The following is a 22,111-nucleotide window of genomic DNA, read 5'->3' on the forward strand; positions in this document are numbered from 1 at the left end:
ATCCCCGCCCACAAATTTACCATCGAATAATTGTATTAAGTGCTTATTATTGTACTGCGCGCTGCAGGAGACACAAGCAAATCGGGTTGGACGGGCTCTGCCCCACATGGGGCTCAAGGTCTTAATCCCCATTTACAGATGAGCTAACAGGCACAGAGAAGTGAAGTAACTTGGCCGAGGTCCCACGGCAGACAAGCAACAGAGCTGGGATTAGAAGCCATGACTTTTTGACTCCCAGGCCCGTCCTCTATCCACCAGGCCGTGCTGCTCCTCTACGGTTTTAGGATCACCTCCTCAACTCCCAGGTCCATTCATTCATTCATTCAATAGTATTTATTGAGCGCTTACTATGTGCAGAGCACTGTACTAAGCGCTTGGGATGAACGAGTCGGCAACAGATAGAGACAGTCCCTGCCGTTTGACGGGCTTACGGTCTAATCGGGGGAGACGGACAGACGAGAACGATGGCACTAAACAGCGTCAAGGGGAAGAACATCTCGTAAAAACCGATGGCAACTAAATAGAATCGAGGCGATGTACAATTCATTAACAAAATAAATAGGGTAACGAAAATATATACAGTCGAGCGGACGAGTACGGTGCTGTGGGGATGGGAAGGGAGAGGTGGAGGAGCAGAGGGAAAAGGGGAAAATGAGGCTTTAGCTGCGGAGAGGTAAAGGGGGGATGGCAGAGGGAGTAGAGGGGGAAGAGGAGCTCAGTCTGGGAAGGCCTCTTGGAGGAGGTGATTTTTAAGTAAGGTTTTGAAGAGGGAAAGAGAATCAGTTTGGCGGAGGTGAGGAGGGAGGGCGTTCCGGGACCGCGGGAGGACGTGACCCGGGGGTCGACGGCGGGATGGGCGAGACCGAGGGACGGCGAGGAGGTGGGCGGCGGAGGAGCGGAGCGTGCGGGGTGGGCGGTGGAAAGAGAGAAGGGAGGAGAGGTAGGAGGGGGCAAGGTGATGGAGAGCCTTGAAGCCTAGAGTGAGGAGTTTTTGTTTGGAGCGGAGGTCGATAGGCAACCACTGGAGTTGTTTAAGAAGGGGAGTGACACGCCCAGATCGTTTCTGCAGGAAGATGAGCCGGGCAGCGGAGTGAAGAATAGACCGGAGCGGGGCGAGAGAGGAGGAAGGGAGGTCAGAGAGAAGGCTGACACGGTAGTCTAGCCGGGATATGACGAGAGCCCGTAATAGTAAGGTAGCCGTCTGGGTGGAGAGGAAAGGGCGGATCTTGGCGATATTGTAGAGGTGAAACCGGCAGGTCTCGGTAACGGATAGGATGTGTGGGGTGAACGAGAGGGACGAGTCAAGGATGACACCGAGATCGCGGGCCTGCGGGACGGGAAGGATGGTCGTGCCATCCACGGTGATGGAGAAGTCTGGGAGCGGACCGGGCTTGGGAGGGAAGATGAGGAGCTCAGTCTCGCTCATGTTGAGTTTTAGGTGGCGGGCCGACATCCAGGTGGAGACGTCTCGGAGGCGGGAGGAGATGCGAGCCTGAAGGGAGGGGGAGAGGACAGGGGCGGGTTTCTCTTTTCATCCTGGGCAAAATTAAGGTGGCAGACCGAGGTCTCTGAATTGGCGGGGCTTGTCAGACAAAACCTGATTTCATCTCTCTGCTCGGAAGGCTGAGCCAATGAAGGATGATAGGTAAACTTGTGGACAGGGAACATGTCTACCGACTTGTCGTATTATCCTAAGCTTTTAGTACAGTGCTCTGCACACAGTAAGCATCCTATGGTCCAGGAGGAGAGTAAAATTCGGCCCTCGGGTCCATCCCCAGAAAATTGACCCTGCCCCTTGAAGACCACAGTCTGACCCGAGCCCAGGCCGATTGGGGTTTCTGAGTAAAAACCGTGATTTTAAGCACGGGTGGGCGACTGCAGGAGAAGGTGCTCTAGGCGTTGTTAAGATAAGAGCTGTATTTCCTGCTATTTCCCCCACCCCGTGCTCTTTTTACCCCTCCAGGTCCTCCCTTTGAGATTTTGAGTCTTTTACGAGCAAGGATCTCTTAAAATCATGGTTCGAACTTGAACCTGAGGTTTACTCGTCCCTCAGCTCTAAAGGTGCAGCCTCAGAGACCTAACTTTTAAAGCGGTGTCGTGCCGTGCCGGATTCTGGACCGGAGGATGGGGTGTGGGCAAGTGTGGACAGACGTGGCGGGGCCGTGCCTATCGTCTCTTACTCTAGGTGGATCTGGAGGAGGCTTCCGCAAGGAAAATCGAGGAGGGCCCGAAGGGATCACCTGCTAGTTGCGTCGGGAAAGATGAAATTCGAAGATTCCTGCCGTTCCATCTCCCGGATCTCAAGTTCATGGGTAAAGCCTTCGGGGTGGAAGCTCATCAAATGGTGGAAAGCAAACGGTGGAGCCAAATTCACCCCCCCCCGCCAATGAAAATAGAAAAGGAGAAAGGCATTAATCGCCTCCCAAGGTAAAGGGTTGTCTTTGCGAACTTGGCTGCAGCCGGCTGTGCGGCTGGCTCCCTTCCAGGCAGGCTCCAATGAGCTAACCTTCCTCCGGGCCTCCGAACGACTGACCTTTGGGAAAATAATAGAAACGCACTGACTCATCGCGATTGCCGGAGCGGGTCAAGAGCCAGGCTCTCTCTCGCTGTCCAACGAGAACGCAGCTCTCCCTTGCCCGCGGTGGAGGGTCTCGAAGGCCTCGTGTTCCAGTTCAGCTGCGAGTCACGGATCGGGGGGAGGAAATGAAAGAGAAGGCACGCGGGGCTTAGGGGGGCGGGGGATGGGCCGGCCCCGGCTCACGCAGGGAGGCCACGGGCCACCCAGGGGGATCACTCGGGAGCACCCATCCCCTCGAGAATTAGCAGGGAGGGACTTGGAGGACGCAAATATCGGAAAGGAAGAGACTGAATTCATGGAAAGTGTCACGCACCAATAGCACGTAACCGAGGGCCCTGCGGAATCGGGGGATGGGCTTTAGCTGACTTGTTTTTCCCCCAGAGCTCAGGACTTTGGACTTTAGAAATGCTTAGCACATTTTCGTAATCCTGCGTTGTCTGATCTGAGGACGACCCGAGCGCCGTGGGATTATGGAAACTTCTTGCGATGGAAAATGAGAGGAGTCCTGTTCTCTGGGGACTCTCCAGAAATGTCATAATAATGATGGCATTTGTGCAGCGCTTACTATGTGCCAAGCACTATTCTAAAGCACTGGGGTAGATAGAAGGTAAGTGCTTAACAAATACCATCATTATTATTATTAATGAGGTTATCCCACGTGGGGCCCACTGGCTTCATCCCCATTTTACAGATGAGGGAACTGAGGCACAGAGAAGTGAAGTGAATCGCCCAAAATCACACAGCTGACAAGTGGCAGAGGTGGGATTAGAACCCACAACCTTTGACTCCCAAACCCGGGCTCTTTCCACTGAGCCAGGCAGAAAGAGTCGAAAATGTCTCTAGAAGCCGATTTGGGAAGAACCGGTTGGGTCAGGCGGCACTTCACTTGTCTAGACTTCGATCGTCTAGACTACTGAGAGCTCACCTCCTCCAAGAGGCCTTCCCATACTGAGCTACCCCCTTTTCCCTCTGCTCCCCCTCCGCCCTCTGCTCCTCCCCCTTCCCCCTTCCCCTCCGCTGAGTCCCCTTTCCCTCTGCTCCTCCCCCTTCCCCTCCCCTCAGCACTGTGCTCATTTGTATATATTTTTATTACCCTATTTATTTTGTTAATGAGGTGTACACCCCCTTGATTCTATTTATCGTGATAATCTTGTCTTGTTTTTGTTTTGTTCTGCTTTGCTCTGCCATCTGTCTCCCCCCATTAGACTGTGAGCTCGTCATTGGGCAGGGATTGTCCCTATCTGTTGCCAAATTGTACATTCCAAGCGCTTAGTACAGTGCTCTGCACTGTAAGCCCGTCAAAGGGCAGGGACTGTCTCTGTTACCGAATTGTACATTCCAAGCGCTTAGTACAGTCCTTTGCACATAGTAAGCGCGCTTAACAAATACCAACATTATTATTATTAGTTGAATAGTAAGCGCTCAATAAATACTATTGAATGGATGAATGAACGAGAGACAGTGAGCCAGGGGCCATGCTGGGGGAGAGGATTGATCCTACGAGAAGCAGCGTGGCTCAGTGGACAGAGCCCGGGCTTTGGAGTCAGGGGTCATGAGTTCGAATCCAAGCTCTGCCACTTGTCAGCTGTGTGACTGTGGGCAAGTCACTTAACTTCTCTGTGCCTCAGTTACCTCATCTGTAAAATGGGGATTAAGACTGTGAGCCCCACGTGGGACAACCTGATTCCCCTGTGTCTACCCCGGCACTTAGAATAGGGCTCTGCACATAGTAAGCGCTTAACAAATACCAACGTTATTATTATTATCCTAGAGCCATCCTGAGCTCTACGTTTCCCGTTTGGGTGGAATCAACAAGAGAGAAGCCGGAGGGTCAGGGTTCAGGGGTGGGATCCGGTTGCTTTGACTTCTGTCTTTCCATTTGGCCACGCTGCGTGGACCAAGGAGTAGACACCGGCAGGTGATGGTCCCTGGATGGGGTGGAGACAGTCAGCCCCTAAGAATAAACTTTATAAATTTAGAAACAAAAGATCGAAAGCCAGCTCCTGCCTCCGGGATCTGCTGCTGACAGGAGCAGGTTGCTGTTCCTCACGCAACAATGTGTCTGGAATCTTCCTGAGACTATGGGGCAGTTGGAGACGGGTGGGATATGTTTGGTATTTGTTAAGCGCCTGCTATATTCCCGTCACTGTACTAAGCACTGGAGTAGATTCAAGCTAGTCGGTTTGGACATAGTCCCCGTCCCACGTGGGGCTCAGTCTTTAATCCTCATTCTACAGATGAGGTTACTGAGGTTCAGGGAAGTAAAGTGAATTCCCCGAGGTCTCACAGCAGACACGTGTCGGGATTAGAACCCAGATCCTTCTGACTCCCAGGCCCGTACTCTAGCCCCTAGACCGATCTGCTTCTAGTTGAAACTTTGAGGGTTGTGGCAGGAGGAACATAGGTGCAGAGAGAGCAGGATTTGGAGGTTGAGTCGTTCTCATTCCCTTCACACGGGAGGAAGAGGGCTAGGTTCACCGTTTCTCATTTCTGTATTGTACTCTCCCGAGTGATTAGTACAGTCCTTGGCACGTAGTAAGCGCTTGAATACGATTGAACGAATGAATGAATTTCCGTCCGTTGATTTCTCACCGCTCATTGGGCCTGTTTGCTCTTGATTTCTGCCTGTTTCACTTCCAATCCCCCTGTCCTGCACCTCTTGTCTGGATTTGTTTGACAGTATGATTGCCAGGGAGCAATCGATCAATCAGTCAAAGAATTGTGTCTATTGGGCACTTACCGTGCGCAGAACACTGTACTAAGAGCTCGGGAGAGTACAATAATAACATATTTGGTAGACACACGTCCCGCCCACACGGAGTTTACGGTCTAGAGGGGGAGACGGACAATAAAGTAAATTACGGATATAGGTACATAAGTGCTGTGGGGCTGAGAGTGGGACAAAATAAAGGGTACACATCTAAATGCAAGGGCCGCCCGGAAGGGAGAGGGCATAGAGGAAATGAGGGCTTAGGTGGAGAAGGCCTCTTGGAGATGTGATTTTTAAAAAGGCCTTGAAGGTGGGGAGAGTGGAGATCTGTCACAGATGAAAGGGGAGGGAGTTCCAGTCCAGAGGCAGAACGGGGGCAAGGGATCGGTGGCAAGATAGCTGAGATCAAGGCATAATAAGTAGGCTGGCATGAGAGCCAGACAGCCCCATGTAGGACAGTGGTCTAGGTTGTAGTAGGAAATCAGCAAGGTAATAATAATTATGGTATTAAGTGCTTACTATGTAATAATAATAATAATGATGGTATTTGTTAAGCGCTTACTATGTGCAGAGCACTGTTACAAGCGCTGGGGGGGATACAAGGTGATCAGGGTTGTCCCATGTGAGGCTCACAGTCTTAATCCCTGTTTTACAGATGAGGTAACTGAGGCACAGAGAAGTGAAGCGACTTGCCCAAAGTCACACAGCTGACAAGTAGTAGAGCCGGGATCAGAACCCACGGCCTCTGACTCCCAAGCCCGGGCTCCTTCCATTGAGTCACGCGGTTTCTCACTCTTCTCACTCGGAATAGCCAGGCACCGTTCTAAGCACTGGGGTAGCTACAAGATGTTTGGACCCAGTCCCTGTCCTACATAGGGTTCACAGTCTTAATCCCCATTTAACGGATGAGGAAACTGAGGCACAGAGAAGTGACCAGGTTCACAGAGCAGGCAAGAGACGGAGCCGGGATGAGAACCCATGACCTTCTGACTCCCAGGCCCGGGCTCTGTCCGCTATGCCATGCTGCTTATCAGTAGGGAGAGCGGGAATCCGTGACAATTTGGAAGGGGATTGAGAAGTAGGACGGGGAGACGGGAGGCTACGTGGTTCCTCGGCCGAAAGTCTCGGAGGCCGTCAGAGAGAGGAGGGCTCTTTCCAGCCCCTGCCCTCACCTGTCTCGATGCTGAGCCCGAAGTAGAAAAGGGCTCCATCTTCCGGGCGCACGCGCAGGAGGTAATGGCTGCTTTCCAAAGTTGTCATCAGGATGGAGCAAGGGATTCATTCGTTCATTCATTCAATAGTATTTATTGAGCGCTTACTATGTGCAGAGCACTGTACTAAGCGCTTGGATTGGACTACTTGGTAACAGACAGAGACAATTCCCGCCCAACAACGGGCTCACAGTCTAAATTCAAGGGGCAAGGTCATAGAGGGCTTCAAAGCCAATGGTGAGGAGTTCCTGTTTGATGTGGAGATCGCCGATGAACGGGGCAGGGAAAGGGGTTTCAAGCTTCCGTTGTACTTCCCGAAGGCTTAGCGTAGTGCAGTTGATTCATTCATTCAGTAGTATTCATTGAGCGCTTACTCTGTGCAGAGCACTGTACTAAGCGCTTGGAATGGACAATTCGGCAACAGATAGAGACGATGACGCTGCCATGCCTTTCTGTCATCAGAGCCTGGGCAGCCGACACAGCACGGCCTAGTCGATAGAACGGGGGCCTGGGAGTCGGGAGGTCACGGGTGCTGATCCCGGCTCCGCCACTGGTCTGCCGTGTGACCTTGGGAAAGTCACTGCGCTTCTCTGGGCCTCAGTTATCTCATCTGTAAAATGGGGATTGAGATCGGGAGCCCCGCGTGGGACAGGGACCGTGTCCGACCGGATCTGCTTTTATCCACCCCAGCGCTTAGTACAGTGCCTAGTTAAGCACTTAACAAACCCCATCATTATAATTATTATTATTATTACCTCTCGCTTCCCATTTCTCCCCCACGGGGGAGGGGTAGGCATTTAGTTCCTACCAGAGCCCAGGGCCCAGGGGTTGCTCCAGAAATTAGCTCTTAAGTCATCCACATTTCTGGCACGGGCCAGACTTGGCCCAGGGAGGCTGGGTTCTCCTACTAATAATGTTGGCAATAATGATAATATTTAAGTGCTCACTATGTAATAATAATGATAATTGCGGGCAGGGAATGTGTCTTGGTACGTTGTACTCTCTCAAGAGCCTGGTGCCCTGCACAAAGTGCTCATTAAATCCGATTGACCGATTGATATTTGCTAAGCACTTCCTACGCGGGAAGCACCGTGTTTAGCGTTGGGGTCGACACAATATAAACTGTTTGACACGGGGCTCACTGTCCGAAGGGGAGGGAAGAAGAGTCACCTCGTCTCCCTTTATAAAGATGAGGAATCCGAGGCCCAGAGAAGTGAAGCGACTTGCGCCAGGCGGCCCAGCGGTGGCAGGGTCGGGATGAGAACCCGGGTCTCCAGTTTCCCCTTTCCGGGTCTGCGGACTCGGCGTTTTCGAATGGCCCTTAGGATGGGTCGGCGAGAGAGGGGGAGGTTTCTAGGGTGGAAATCCCTGGTGGAGGGATGGCTCCGAGATGGCTTCTCTCTCCAGCGCTTAGAACAGCGCTTTGCACGTCGTAAGCGCTTATCGAATGCCATCGTTACTATCGTTATGATTCTTGCCCCCCGCAGGAGTCCCCCAGTCTTTCCTCCGGCCTCTCAGGCTCAAGCTTCGCCCCTCTGGGGTTGGGGGCCGGCACGTCCCACCACAAGAGAAGGAAGATCGGTAAAGGGGCCGGGTGGTCTCCCAGCCGGACCCTCCTTGGGCGGGAGGCCGTCGTCCCCAGGAAGCTGTGGAATCCCCCCACGCCCTTTCCTTGGCCTCCCCGGGGCAGACAGGCCTACCGAAGCGGCGTGGCCTAAGCGGGGAGAGTCAGGGGTGGTGGGTTCTAATCCCGCCTCTGCCCCACGTCTGCTGCGTGACCGCGGGCCAGTCCCTTCACTTCTCTGGGCCTCATCTGGGAAATGCGGATGGGGAGCCCCAAGATCAGCGAGGATGAGTGAGCCCCAAGAGGGACGGGGCGGTGTCCGGCCTGATTACTCTGCATCTACCCCAGCGCTCGGGTCAGAGCTTGGCACCCAGTAAGGGCTGCACCGGTACCTCCACCGTGATGGTGATGATTAGAGGGGCGAAGGTCCGGCGGTGGGGAGGGATGGGGGGGGGGGGGGGTCTCTGTGGGCCCGGGCAGAGGAGACCCGCCCCCCGGATCCACCCCCTTCCCCTCTCCCTCCTCCTGCTCGTCCTCCGGTCGGTGCGTCGCCCAGTGCGGGTGGAGGGGCGGGCCGGAGGAGGGTCAGCCCCCCGGCCCAGCTCCGCCGGGGGCAGGGGCAGGGGCAGGGGCAGGGGCAGGGGCGGGAGCGGGGGCGGGGGCGGGGAGCGGCCCGTCCTGCCGCCGAGGGTCCGGGGATGTTGGCCGGGCTGCTGCTCCGAGCCGCCTGCGCCTGGCTCCTCGTCCCGGGGGCCTGGGCCCGGGCCGCCATGGCCAGGAAGAAGGCGGACAGCTTCGCCCCCGACAGGTACCCACCCACCCGGACACGGGCACCGGCGCCGCCGGCCCGGGGGGAGGGGGCGGAGGGGAAGGGGCGCAGGGGGGTAGAAGGGAAGGAATATTGGGGAGGGGGCAGCGAGGAAGGGGGGTAGAAGGGAGGGGTATTGGGGGGAGGGGGCGGGGGGGAAGATGATTGAGGGAGGGGGCAGAGGGGAAGGGGCACAGGGGGTAGAAAGGAGGAGATGTGGGGGGAGGGGGCGGAGGAGAAGGGGCACAGGGGGTAGAAGGAAGGGGGTATGGGGGGAGGGGGCAGAGGAGAAGGGGCGGCACAGGGGGTAGAAGGGAGGGGATATGGTGGGAGGGGGCGGAGGGGAAGGGGCACGGGGGTAGAAAGGAGGGGATATGGGGGCAGAGGGCAGAGGAGAAGGGGCGCAGGGGGTAGAAGGGAGGGGATATTGGGGGGGAGGAGACAGGGGAGAGGGTAGAAGGGAAGGAATATTGGGGGAGGGGGCAGAGGGGGATGGATAGTGGGGGCAGGGGGCAGAGGAGAAGCGGCACAGGGGAGGGGGTAGAAGGGAAGGGATATTGGGGGGAGGGGGCAGAGGAGAAGGGGCACGGGGGAAGGGTAGAAGGGAAGGGATACTGGGGAGAGGGGGCGGAGGAGAAGGGGCACAGGGGAGGGGGTAGAAGGGAGATGATGCGGGGGACAGGGATGCAGGGGGAGGGGATGCCGGGGGGAGAGTGCGGCCCCTCCGAAGGACCAGCTGTGATCCCTTGAAGCCCTGTCCAAACCTGGCTCGGGGAGGGCGGAGGGGGCGGGGAGGGGGAGAGAGGAGGGGGTCCCCCAGAGGGTGGGGTGCCCCCATCGCCCCATCTCACCAGCCGATAGCCCGGGCCCTCTGACCCTTGGATCGTGGGCATCTGACCCCCGACCCCTGACCCAGCCATCCCCGGCCCCCTCCTTCTCCTTCTCCTCCTCCTCCTCCTCCCCCTCCCCGAGCCGGGCCAGGGGGCCGGGCCCCGGGCCAGGGGGCGTCTGCTGAGCGCTGAGTACGGTCCTTTGTACACAGTTAAGTGCTCCATAAACGATCCGAGCCCACTGTGGGCAGGGATCGTCTCTCTTTATTGCAGCATTGTACTTTCCGAGCGATTAGTACGGTGCTCTGCACCTAGTAGGTGCTCAATAAATAGGATGGAATGATTCATAATGATAATCTGGGAGTCTGGAGGAAGGCTCGCCCCACCCCGGCCAACTTGGCCCTTCTGGGCGACCGGGACCACCCCCCCATCCCTAGCAGTGTAGCTGTCCATCCGTCCCTCCTTACCGGGTCACCCAAACCTGGGATTTTCTCAGTGGGTTTCACCCTGTGTGGGCTCACGTGATGTGGATGGAGCCCAGGCCTAAGAGTCAGAAGGTCATGGGTTCTAATCCCGACTCCGCCACTTGTCTGCTGTGCGACCTGGGACAAGTCGCTTCACTTCTCTGGACCTCAGTCACCTCGTCGGTAAAAGGGGGATTGAGACTGTGAGCCCCACGTGGGACAGGGACTGTGTCCGATCCGAGGAGGTTGCATCCACCCCAGCGCTTAGTACAGTGCCTGGCATATAGTAAGCGCTTAACAAATATCCCTACTGAAAGGTCACCTCCTCCGGGAGGCCTTCCCAGACTAACCCCCCCCCCCCCCTTTTCCTCTGCTCCTCCTCCTTTCCCCATCGCCCCGACTCCCTACCTCTGCTCTACCCCCTTCCCCGCCCCACAGCACTGGTGTATATTTGTACATATTAATTTTTCTATTGATTTTATTAATGATGTGTATCTATCTATAATTCTCTGTATCCCTTTTGATGCTATTGGTGCCTGTCTACTTGTTTTGTTTTGTTGTCCGTCTCCCCCTTCTAGACTGTGAACCCGTTGTTGGGCAGGGATCGTCTCTATCCGTTGCCGACTTGTACTTTCCAAGCGCTTAGTTCAGTGCTCCGCACACGGCAAGCGCTCAGTCGGTACGATTGAATGAATCATGATTCTGAATATTACCGACTCATCCCTCGTGTATGTCTCTTTCCTAATGTCTGGCCTTCTCGAGCGTATTCTTCACCCCCGTGCTTTCTGTCTTTTGACTTTCCCTCCGTTGGCTGTCTTTCGGTGTCTTTTCGTCTGCCTCTGGATCTGTTTCTAGTTCCTCTCTAAGGGGAGACGGCTGCTTTCTCTTTGTGTCTCCTGCTTCCTCGGCGCGTGTGATTCGGCGAACCGCGTGCGAGGGCGTGTGTACGAGAGAGAACACAGTGTGTCAGGCTGTGACTTTCTGGCCCGAGTCTCCCTCCGTGGGAAGGTCTCTTAGACTTTCCCCTCTCCGGGTCGGGCACCTTGCACCTTTGCGGTGTATCGTTGTCACTGCTTGGCAGGATGGATACCCTCCTTTCTTTTTGCAAGCTTCAGGGGGATTCCTGTTCAACAGAATTCCCATCGTTTTTCCTGGCAGACCCCTTCCCCTGACGTCTTGCATGCAATTCTTCTCCCCCTCGCGTCAGCTTTCTTTTGTCTCTGTTTCCTTGGTGTGTCTGTTCGCCTCCCCTTGCCCGACTGCCTCTGTCAGATAAGAGCGAAGGCTCCTTTCGGGCCTGAAGGGAGGAAATTTATGCTGGCTGTTTGAAGGGTTAAACCAGTCTTGCTGACGACCAGCGCTTAGAACAGTGCCTGGCACATAGTAAGCGCTTAATGAATACCCTCATCGTTATTCTTATTATTAAATCAGGAATACCAGTCTTTATAGACCTCAAGCAGTTCCCCCAAAGCTATGCGTGCCTCCCAGGCACCCAGCTTCCTTTGGGAAACTCCAGGATCTCGCTGTTTTTTGTCATCATTATGTAGAGAGAAGCAGCGCGGTCAAGCGGAAAGGGTGAGGGACCGGGAGTCAGGAGTTGTGGGTTCTAATCCCGGCTCCGCCGCTTGCCCGCTGTGTCACTTTGGACAAGTCACTTCTCTATGCCTCAGTTTCCTCATCTGTAAAATAGGGATCAAATATCCGTTCTCCCTTCCCCTTGGACCGTGAGCCCCAGGTGGTACGGGGGTTGGTGTCCGAACTGGTTATCCCGTATCTACCCCAGCGCTTGCCCCGTAGTAAGCGTTTAGCAAATGCCACAGTTTTTATTATGGAGAGCAGGATAGCCACCTGACCCCACGGGTCCTAAGTCAGTCGTATTTATCGAGCCCTTACTGTGTTCAGAGCACCGTACTAAGCGCTTGGGTGATTACGATATAACAATAAAGAGATACATTCCCTGTCCACAATGAGCTTACAGTCTCAATAACTCTTCCAAAAGGTCTTGACTTTGGAGATATTCCCAATTGCACTGACAAGGGTGAAATGCTGGTTGGGAACAGTAAGAATCACCCGCGCCGCCGCCCAGCCCCACAGCATTTATTTGTATTGATTGAGAAGCAGCATGACGTAGTGGCTAGGGCACGGGCTTGGGAGTCAGAAGGTCATGGGTTTTAATCCCGGCTCCGCCACCTGTCTGCTGTGTGACCTTGGGCGAGTCGCTTCACTTCTCTGGGCCTCAGTTACCTCATCTGTAAAATGGAGAATGAGACTGTGAGCCCCAAATGGGTCAGAAACTGTGTCCAACCTAATTTGCTTATATTCACTCCAGCGCTTAGTACTGTGCTTGGCACAGAGTAAGCGCTTAACAAATGCCATAATAATAATAGACTGAAAGCTCTCTTTGGGCAGGGAAAGTGTCTATTTATTGTTATATTACACTTTCCCAAGTTACAGTAAGTGTTCGATAAATACAATGGAATGAAGAAATGAATCTCATTATCTTTCTATCCTCCCGTTAGTTTTTACCCTAGAATGAAGCTGGGGGCATCTTCTCTTCAAACAGTCAATAAATCAATGGTATTTACTTACCGCCTACCTTGTGCAGAGCAAAGTACTAATTACTTGGGAAAATCCTTTACGATAGAGTTGATTGACAGGATTCCTGCCCACATGGAGTTTCTTTCTATTAATGTCTGTCTTGCCCTCTAGACTGTAAACTCATTGTGGGTAGGGAATGTGTCTGTTACATTGTCATATTGTATTCTTCCAAGTGCTTAGTACAGTGCTCTGCACACAGTAACTGTTCAATAGAAACGATTGGCTGAGTGATTGACTAACTGACCAGGAGTGTTGAGTCTAGAGGACTCCTCTTGCACCTAATTGGCCGCCATCAGGGTGGAGATTATAATCCTTTCTCTCTCTCTTTCCCCCTTCTCTTTCTGAGGCGTCGCCTGGGACCTCATGTTTGCTTCTCAGGGTTTGGAAGAGGTTGCTGCCCTGGATGGATGCCCTCCCTGGGCAGTGGGCAGTGTACTCTTCGTAAGTATCCCACTTCCTTCCTCCAGTTGTCTTTGTAATCACCCTCTCGGCTGCCATTCTGTCCACCTCAGTGAGGCAGGTCGGCTGCAGGGCGGCTGCCCTCACGCTCTGACTTGTGGGTCTTTCGATCCTCTCTTCCAGCCCTCTGTTCTTACGGCTGCGGCAGCGGCCTCTGTGTTGCTCCCAATGTCTGCTCCTGCCGGGATGGAGAGCAAGGCCTCACTTGTCCAGGTGACTGGAGACACCAGGCGGAACAACTCCCTAATGGGATATCAAAGAAAACGTGGGCTGCGGGTGGAGGGATTGGGGGCAAGAGGAGAGGGTGGCGGGCAGGGAGGCGGGGGTCGGCTGAGGTACCGGTACTCCGGATTGAACTTTGCCCGGGAATATTGCTTTCAGAACCCCCGGGACCTTGTGGGGAATATGGCTGTGACCTCACCTGTAACCACGGCGGCTGCCAGGAAGTGGCCCGAGTCTGCCCAGTGGGGTTCTCCATGACGGAGACAGCCATCGGCATCAGATGTACAGGTGAGTGACCTGCTGGGTCCACGCTCTCTCAGAAGCCCTGACTTGGGAGTCCTGTCTCTAAAGAATACCCTCAGAAAACTTTGGCTTTGTCTTCTCCTTCCCTATCGTGAACTGGCCGGCAGCGGTGTAATAGGAAAGTCTTAGCCTTCTCTGCCTTCTAGCTCCTCGGCGAAGGGAAGCGTTCCAGTGGAGTAAAATTAGTAGGCCAACTGGGTGCCGTTTGGAAGTGCTTAGCAGAAAGAGCGTGGGCCTGGGAGTCGGAGGACCTGCCTTCTAATCCCAGCTCTGCAGTGTGATCTTGGGCAAGTCATTTCACTTCTCCATGCCTCAGTTTCCTCAGCTGTAAAATGGAGATTTGATTGTGAGCCCCAAGTGGGACAGGAACTGTGTCCAACCTGGTTATCTAGTACTTACCCCAGCAATTAGTACAGTGTTTGACACGTAATAAGCACTTAATAAATATAACACCAACAATAATAGTAATCCTAATGCATTCCACCTCTCCCCTGAATGTTAGGTTTTCATTTAATTTCCTTTCTGGGCTGGCTCTGTGAATGTATGGAGCTCATCAAGTGGTAGGGGAGGATTTAAGTTGGCCTGGCCTTGTAGTTTTGGATTGGTCTGAGGGAAGGAGACGGTAATCTGCGGCCTGGCAGCCTGTGTGGGTGCTATCTTAGTTTGCAGCGTCACACGCTGGAAACCTGTGCCCTTTAGTGATTCTCCTCATGGGTGGGTCCATGTTGTATGACCTTACTGGGGCTTCTTTCCTCTGGGTGGGATGATCGGGGATTCGTGTGCATGGGTGTCTGTTTTCAGCATGTCCGAGCAGAAGGAACCCGGGCTTTGGAGTCAGCGGATTTGAATTCTAACCCTGGCTCTGCTGCTTACCCTTTGGGTGACCTTGGGCCATTCATTCTCTCTTCTCCCCCTTTCCCTCTGCTCCTCCCCCTCTCCCGTCCCACCCCCTCCGCACTGTACTCATCCGCTCAACTGTATATATCTTCATTACCCTATTTATCTTGTTAATGTGATGTACATCACCTTGATTCTATTTATTTGCTGTTGTTTTAATGAGATGTTCTTCCCCTTGATTCTCTTTATTGCCAGAGTTCTTGTCTGTCCGTCTCCTCCGATTAGACCGTAAGCCCGTCAAAGGGCAGGGACTGTCTCTATCTGTTACCGATTTGTTACCGACAGTGCTCTGCACATAGTAAGCGCTCAATAAATACTATTGAATGAATGAATGAATGAATGAATGAATTCATTTAAGTTCTCTGTGCCTCACTGTCAGTATCTATAAAATAAGGAATTTGTGCTTGTTTTTCTCCTCGTGAACAGGGACTGTGTCTGACTTGATTATCTTGTGTCTGTCCCAGTGCTTACTATAGTGTTTGTAAGCACTTAACAAATACCATTATTATTAGTATTATTATTACTATTCCACCTTCACCACTTTTTTTTTTAATTGAGCGCTTATTGTGTGCAGAGCACTGTACTAAACTCTTGGAAAGTTCAATTCAGCAAGAGAGAGAGACAATCCCTGCCCACAATGGGCTCAGAGTCAAGAAGGGGGGAGACAGACATCAAAGCAAGTAAACAAGCATCAGTAGCATCAAAATAAATAAATAGAATTATATATATTTATGTACACATCAAAACAAATAAACAGGCATTTAATATAAATGAATAGAATTACAGATATGTACATATATACACAAGTGCTGTGGGGCGAGGGTGGGGTGGGGGATAGAACAAAGGGAGCGAGTCGGGTCCGATGTGGGCAGCTCCACTTCCAATTGGAGCATCTTCCTTCCTGTAGTTAGTTCATCCTCGGGGGTTGTGAGTATGCCAGCACGAACCCTGGGGACGTCTTTGTTCTCTTCCAGACATTGATGAGTGTTTAACTTCCTCCTGCGAGGGCCTCTGTGTGAACACGGAAGGCGGATTTGTCTGTGAATGTGGGCCGGGCATGCAGCTCTCTGCCAACCGACACAGCTGCCAAGGTGAGTGCCCACCGGGGAAGGGTGGCAAGGAGGAGAAATCTATCTGAGAACTTCTGCTATAAGAGATGAAACACAAGCAGATGGTGAGAGCAGGTTGAAAGGAAGGCAGGAAAGAGGCCCAAAACAACAACAGCGTGGTTTAGTGGGTAGAGCCCGGGCCTGGGAGTCAGAAGGCTCTGGGTTCTAATCCTGGCTCCACCACTTGTCTGCTGCATGACCTTGGGCAAGTCACTTAACTTCTCTGGGCCTCAGTTACCTCATCTATAAAATGGGGATTAAAGCTATGAGCCCCATGTGGGACAGGGACTGTGTCCAACCTGATTAGCTTTTATCTGTCCCAGATCTTAGAACAGTGCTTGGCACCTAGTAAGCGCTAAACAAGTATCTATCTCACCGCTGACCCCTCGCCCACATCCTACCTCTGGAATGAATGCTCTTCCTCCTCAAATCCGATAGACAATTACTCTCCCCCCTTCAAAGCCTTATTGAAGGCAAACCTCCTCCAAGAGGCCTTCCCTGTCTAAACCCCCCTTTCCTCTTCTCCCACTCACTTCTGCGTCGCCCTGACTTGCTCCCTTTGTTCTTCCCCCCTCCCAGCCCCACAGAACTTATGTACATATCTGTCACTTATTTCTGTAATTTATTTATTTATATTAACACCTGTCTCCCCCCCCCCGATCTAGACTTTGAGCTCTTTGTGGGTAGGGAATGTGTCTGTTTATCATCGTATGGTGTTCTCCCAAGCACTTAGTGCAGTGGTCTGCACATAGTAAGTGCTCAATAAATACGATGGAATGAATGAATGAAGTACCATAATAATAGTAATAATATTATTATTAATAATAAAAAACCCAAACAACCAAGATATGTTGCAGGAAGGAAGGAAGGTGGGTAACTGGAAGTAGCTGGTCACGTTTTTCGGCACGGAGGAAGGGGAGTCCATAAATTTGAACCTCTGCCCTAGCGACGGCGGGGAAAGGGCTGCCAGAAACCTTTCATTTCAGACACAGATGAATGCTTGGGAACGCCTTGCCAGCAGAGATGCAAGAACAGCATTGGCAGCTATAGATGTTCGTGTAGAACTGGCTTTCACCTCCATGGAAACCGGCACTCCTGTGTAGGTAAGGCCCACCTGAATAGGTAAGGCCCACGAAGGTCAACGAGAGAAACACCAGCGACAGGAAAATGCCAATAGCCTGGCAGCCCGAGTCAACCAAAATGCCCCTTCTTCCTTCCCGGGCCTCACAGAAACCTCCAGGTTTTCAGTAGTCGTCTTTCACCATGTCGCGTTTCTCCTCAGGTAATTAATTCCATCTGTCGTTTTCCCAGGAATACCCCAGTTCACCCACATTCTGTACTTTGGTGGTAATGTATCTTAGGGCCAAGGCTACCGGGAGTTAAAGGCTGTGCCCTGAGATTTCAACCCGTCGACAGCGTAAAGAAACACTCGGAGGAGATAGTTTAGGAATCTGGGTAGTTGGGCTTGAAGTCAAAGAGGTAGTAATAGCATTTATCAAGTGTCCATTTGGTGCCATACACTGTACTAGGTGCTTGGGAAGTGCAGAATAACCAAGTGACACATTCCCTGGCCAGAAGGAGCCTCAACTCAGACGGGGGAGATAAACAGAGAATTATTTACAGTACTGTCAGCATGAGTAAACTGAACAGACACGAGTGCTATGCAGGGTGTAGATAAGGCTAGGCTGAAGGGATGACATGGTTTAGGGTCTGGGAAATGAATACGGGAAAGTGTTTTGGAGGAGGTGGGGTTTTAGAAGGGATTTGAAAGGAGCATTTGGTTCCTCAAGGAGCTGGGGCAGTCACAGAGGAAACACTGAACATTATTGTTGAACATTACATTGAAAATACAGTCCCCCTGTAGATTCCTCTCTGAGAGCGGGAATCCTGTCTACCAACTCTATCATATTCTGTTTTCCCAAGTGTTTAGTATAGTGCTGTGCCCACAGCTAGTGCTCAATAAATACCATCGATCCACTGACTGAATAGAGCCGCTTTTTCTTATGGGAAGCACCATGGCCTAGTGGAAAGAGAATGGGCCTTGGAGTCAGAAGACCTGGATTCTAATCCCGGCTCTGCCGCTTGTCTGCTGTGTGACCTCGGCCAAGCCACTTAATTTCTCTGTGCTTCAGTTTCTTCGCCTGCAAAATGGGGATTCAATACCTGTTCTCCCTCCTACTTAGACTACGAGCCCCACTTAGGACTGGGACTCTTTCCAACCCAATTACCGGGCATCAATCCCAGTACAGTGCTTGATGCATAATAGTAAGTGCTTAACAACCACCACAATTATTATTATTATTATTGCTGTTATTCTTGGATGGGGGTGAAGCTGTGATAGCAGCTTTGGGGAAGTAGCTGGCGCTGCTCACTTGCTGATCCCTCCTGCAGATGTTAATGAATGTCGGCGGCCCAGCGAGAAGCGCGTCTGTCAACACTCTTGTTACAACACCTTGGGGAGTTTCCGGTGCACCTGCCGTCCTGGGTTTCGACTCAGCGCAGACAGGGTGTCTTGTGAAGGTGAGTGGTCTTTCTCTCTTTCTCCCTCCTCTCCCTCCCTCCCTCTATCCCTCCCTCCCCCTTCCTCTCTCGCTCTCCTTTCCTCTCTCCCCCCTCTCTTTCCCTCACATACTTTTTCTTTTCATCTCAATCACCCACCTTTTTTCTCCATTGTTCTTTCTTTCCTTCTCTCTCATCCATTCATTCCACTCGAGAAAGCTGATTATCCAGTTAGCTTGGATAATTAAAAAAAAATCTCTGCTGTGTGCCTGTTAGAGATAGTCAAGCCCCATATTTTCAGTTTTCTTAAGAGTACCTGAATTAACCTCAAGTGCTCTAGCTTGAATAAAAACCATCCTTCTAAACCTCTCTTCTTTTTTTCCCTCTCTCCCATCCTCCTTGACTTTCTCCCTCTTTATTCGCTCCTCCTGTATTTCCATTCACTGATAGCATCTGGGAGCCTATCTGACAACGCTGAGCACATCTGGGAGTCGAGAGACTTGCCACTGGCCTGCTGTGTGACTTTGGACAGGTCGCTTAAACTCACCGAGCCTGTTTCCCCATCTGTAAAATGGGGATTGTAGTGCCCGCCTCTCCCTGTTTCTCACGGCTGCTGTGAGGATGGACTAAAGTAATAATATCTGAAGATTTTTTTCAGTGACATTTGTTAAACGATAGATATAAGCCAGCGAGCTTGAACACAGACCGTACCCACATGGGGCTTGCAGTCTTAATCCCCGTTTTACAGATGAGGAAACAGAGGCACAAAGAAGTTAGTGACTTTTCCAAGGTCACACAGCAGACAAGTGGCGGAGCTCAGATTAGAAACCAGGTCCTCTGACTCCCAGGCCCATGCTCTATCCACTAGGCCATGCTGCTTCCCCATGAAGGTACATGGGGAAAAAATCGAGGAACCATTCAATTTCAAGGCACTCATTTTCTAATTTCTTCCCTCACCATCTGTCGCCTCTGTTTCTCCTCTCCACTTTGTGCTGATTCCTTCACCCCAACCTCTACCAGCATTTCCCTTTCTCGTTTCTGCATCTCCGTCATTATTCTATTGTGAAAGCGAGAGGCTCGTTTCTAGTTCGGGAAAGCCAAAGTGGGTTTTGCCAATGTGGGACTACTGTGCTTCCTTTACAGGGTTTCCTAAAGTTGCGCCGGCTCCATCTGCTCTCCTCCAATCCCTGCAACAACCTCCGAAGCTGCTGTTACTCATTCCAGATTCAGGGCTGCCCGCCTTGCCCTCTGGGCACTCTCCTCCTCCCCGGGCCCCCGGGCCCCCACCGATAACTGGATCCAGGGTCCGTCCCTTACCGACCTCAGCGTTGCCTGCGTTTTCTACCTCGTCCTTCCCTCGCGGGCCCTCTGCCCCTTCAGCCACGGCCTCTCCGAGTGTTTCCCCGCAGACGGTAACAGGGTCAACGTCACCGCCGGCAGGTCTGCTACCCCCTTCTCTCCTCCAAGCCGAGGCGACGGTGACCCCCGCCCCGCCCCCTCCCTCGGTCACTCGACTTTCACCGACGCCTTCTCGGTGCTGGCACCAGGGAGCGTCCCGCGAACACGGCAGTCACTGGCTAGAGCCTGGGTGTTCGCAGTGTGGATGCCAGGTGAGCGAGTATGGGTGTTCTGTCTTTCTCCCAAACCGGTGCCTCTCGTTATTGGTTTAGTGATAGACCTGGTCTTTCCTGTTTCAGGATGGGGAGGTGGTGTGTGAAGTGATGAAATGTGAAATTGCTTGTTCCCACCCGCTTCCCATCAAAGATGGGGGGTGCTGCCCAACCTGTTCAGGTGAGAACTGACTCAAGAGGGGGTTACCTTTTGATGATAGAGACATTCTCTTTTCTCCCCATTTCTCTTCCCTCCAAACCCACACTCCCCAGTAGAGTAGTACAGTAGACCCCTGTCAGTACTTGGGGATGGCCCATTCCAAAAGGTTGAGGGTGTGAGATGTGCTATCTGAGCGCTTAGTACAGTGCTCTGCAAAGAGTAAGCGTTCAGTACCCTAAATGTCCAAAGCCTCCACCTTCTGAGTCCTTTGCGTGGCCTTCATTGTGGTCATTCCGGGTCCTTTGTGAACTCACAGTGAGTCTCATTAATCCTTAAGGATCCTGTTCCAAATCCTAGTTTTTCCCCTAGAGATCCCTGCCTCATATGGCCACAGTCCCAGAAATCCCCAGGCTGCAGAGATGATCTCTTCCAGGGCTTGAAACGTTTCCCCTGAGGTGTCAGATTTCCACAAGCATCGGTGCCGATCCACCCTCCTGGACCGCAGGAGAAGGGAGGGGTGTGTGCCACTTCCTTCACTTGGAAGGAGGGAAGCAGCATGGCCTAGTGGATAGAGCACAGGCCTGGGGTCAGAAGGACCTGGGTTCTAATCCCAGCTCCGCCACTTGTCTGATGTGTGACCTGGGGCAAGTCACTTAACTTCTCTGTGCCTCAGTTACCTCATCTGTTAAATGGAGTTTAAGAGGGTGAGCCCCATGTGGGACAGGGAGCACGTCCAATCGGTTTAACTTGTATTTACCCCAGCTCCTAGAACAGTGCTTGACACAAAGTAAGTGTTTAATGAATACCATGATTGTTATTATTGGCTGTTTCTCCCAAAGCTCAGACCGTACTGGCCACCACCCATGCCACCCTGCCACAAATATACCATTGCTCCCGGGTCGTAGGTCCTTGCCTCTTGAGCAGAGGAATGGACACACCAGAGAGAGTGGGGGTGGGCATGAGAAGGAGGCAGACTCCTGGAAGCTGCAGGGCTAGGGCCGATCAGTCCCCCGGCTTGGAGAGAAAAGCAGCCATCTTGCGCGTGTCCCGGGAGTTGGCCATGCCTGGGGTATGAGGTAATTGGAATGTAGAGGGCTGAAGGTTCTGCGACAGTTGGTCTGACCCTCAGCAAGCTAGGGGAGGGGAGGGGCCCAGGGCCTTACCTCCTTTTCTAGAGGCAGCTGAAGGGGAAGAATTGGCCCTCCAATCTGGGGAAAACGGATCCCCTGATGCGGGAAGGTAATCTTAGCAAATGGAGGAATTCAGGGCTCTGGTTAGGGAACCTGGAGGAGGAGACCCTCCCAGGCAGAGGGCTTTGCTTTCTTTTGCCTTCCCACACCCTTTCGTCAGAGATTTACCTTTACCTTCTAATCTGCTGGAGATAAAGGATATGTGGGACAACCTACCCTCTGTGGAGTGGTGAACCGGCTTCTGTCTTTGCTCATCAAGGCTAATCACTAGAGGATATTACAGTCACTTCCCAGGGTCTTTGAACCTATCTAATCCATGTCCCCAGAAACTCTCTCGTCCTGCCTCTGGACTGGGCCGCCCATTTGCTTAGCAGGCCTTAGTGGGTTTAATAGGCCTCGAGTTTCCTGTTCCCCCCTAAGGAGAGCCGAATTTCTTTTTTGTTTCTCATAGGCTGTTTTCACGAGGGCGTGACCAGAGCTGAAGGAGACGTCTTTTCACCTCCCAGCGAGAACTGCACGATCTGTGTCTGTCTTGTAAGTTTTTGGGCTTCCCAGATAGCCGGTAGGGTTTTCGGTTCATTCTCCGGGAGTTTTAGGAAAGGGACGAGGAAACATTGAAAGGCCAAGAGCAGAAGGTGAACCAAGAAGTAACAAAGATGCCTGTCTTAAGGAGAGCTAGTGAGTTCTGGGTCTAGACTGAACCCTGGAGCACTTAGAAAAACCTCAGCAGAGGAAACATCAGAGTTGCTAGAAGAATCATTTGAAGGTCCTGGGGTCAGAGGATCCTGGTGAATGCAAAAGAACAAACTAGACAACAGGCTCCATCTGTTTATAAAAGGAGAAGTGGAGGAACAAGGTCAGGGAAGCCTCAGGAAATTGCTAATTAACTAGGCTGAAGG

The 22,111-nt window shown here is 52.5% G+C and overlaps 1 protein-coding gene across 13 annotated transcripts in view; it reads left to right on the forward strand.

Annotated features, from left to right (window-relative positions):
- Positions 1-8,724: 8,724 nt before the first annotated feature.
- Positions 8,725-22,111, forward strand: part of VWCE (von Willebrand factor C and EGF domains) — a 32,926-nt gene continuing 19,539 nt past the window's right edge. For 12 of the 13 annotated variants that reach the window (XM_029061107.2, XM_029061108.2, XM_029061109.2 and 9 more), the window contains exons 1-10: positions 8,725-8,871; positions 13,110-13,204; positions 13,346-13,435; positions 13,604-13,732; positions 15,619-15,735; positions 16,740-16,856; positions 18,145-18,273; positions 19,396-19,862; positions 19,950-20,043; positions 21,664-21,746. In XM_029061107.2, the coding sequence (XP_028916940.1) occupies positions 8,762-8,871; positions 13,110-13,204; positions 13,346-13,435; positions 13,604-13,732; positions 15,619-15,735; positions 16,740-16,856; positions 18,145-18,273; positions 19,396-19,862; positions 19,950-20,043; positions 21,664-21,746 (1,431 nt within the window). In that variant the 5' untranslated portion in view covers positions 8,725-8,761. Of the gene's footprint in view, positions 8,872-13,109; positions 13,205-13,345; positions 13,436-13,603; positions 13,733-15,618; positions 15,736-16,739; positions 16,857-18,144; positions 18,274-19,395; positions 19,863-19,949; positions 20,044-21,135; positions 21,262-21,663; positions 21,747-22,111 lie in introns of those variants that run through there. The other variant, XM_029061122.2, reaches the window with a different exon arrangement.

The sequence above is a fragment of the Ornithorhynchus anatinus genome, chromosome 3 (assembly GCF_004115215.2).
Source record: "Ornithorhynchus anatinus isolate Pmale09 chromosome 3, mOrnAna1.pri.v4, whole genome shotgun sequence".
Lineage (NCBI taxonomy): Eukaryota > Metazoa > Chordata > Mammalia > Monotremata > Ornithorhynchidae > Ornithorhynchus > Ornithorhynchus anatinus.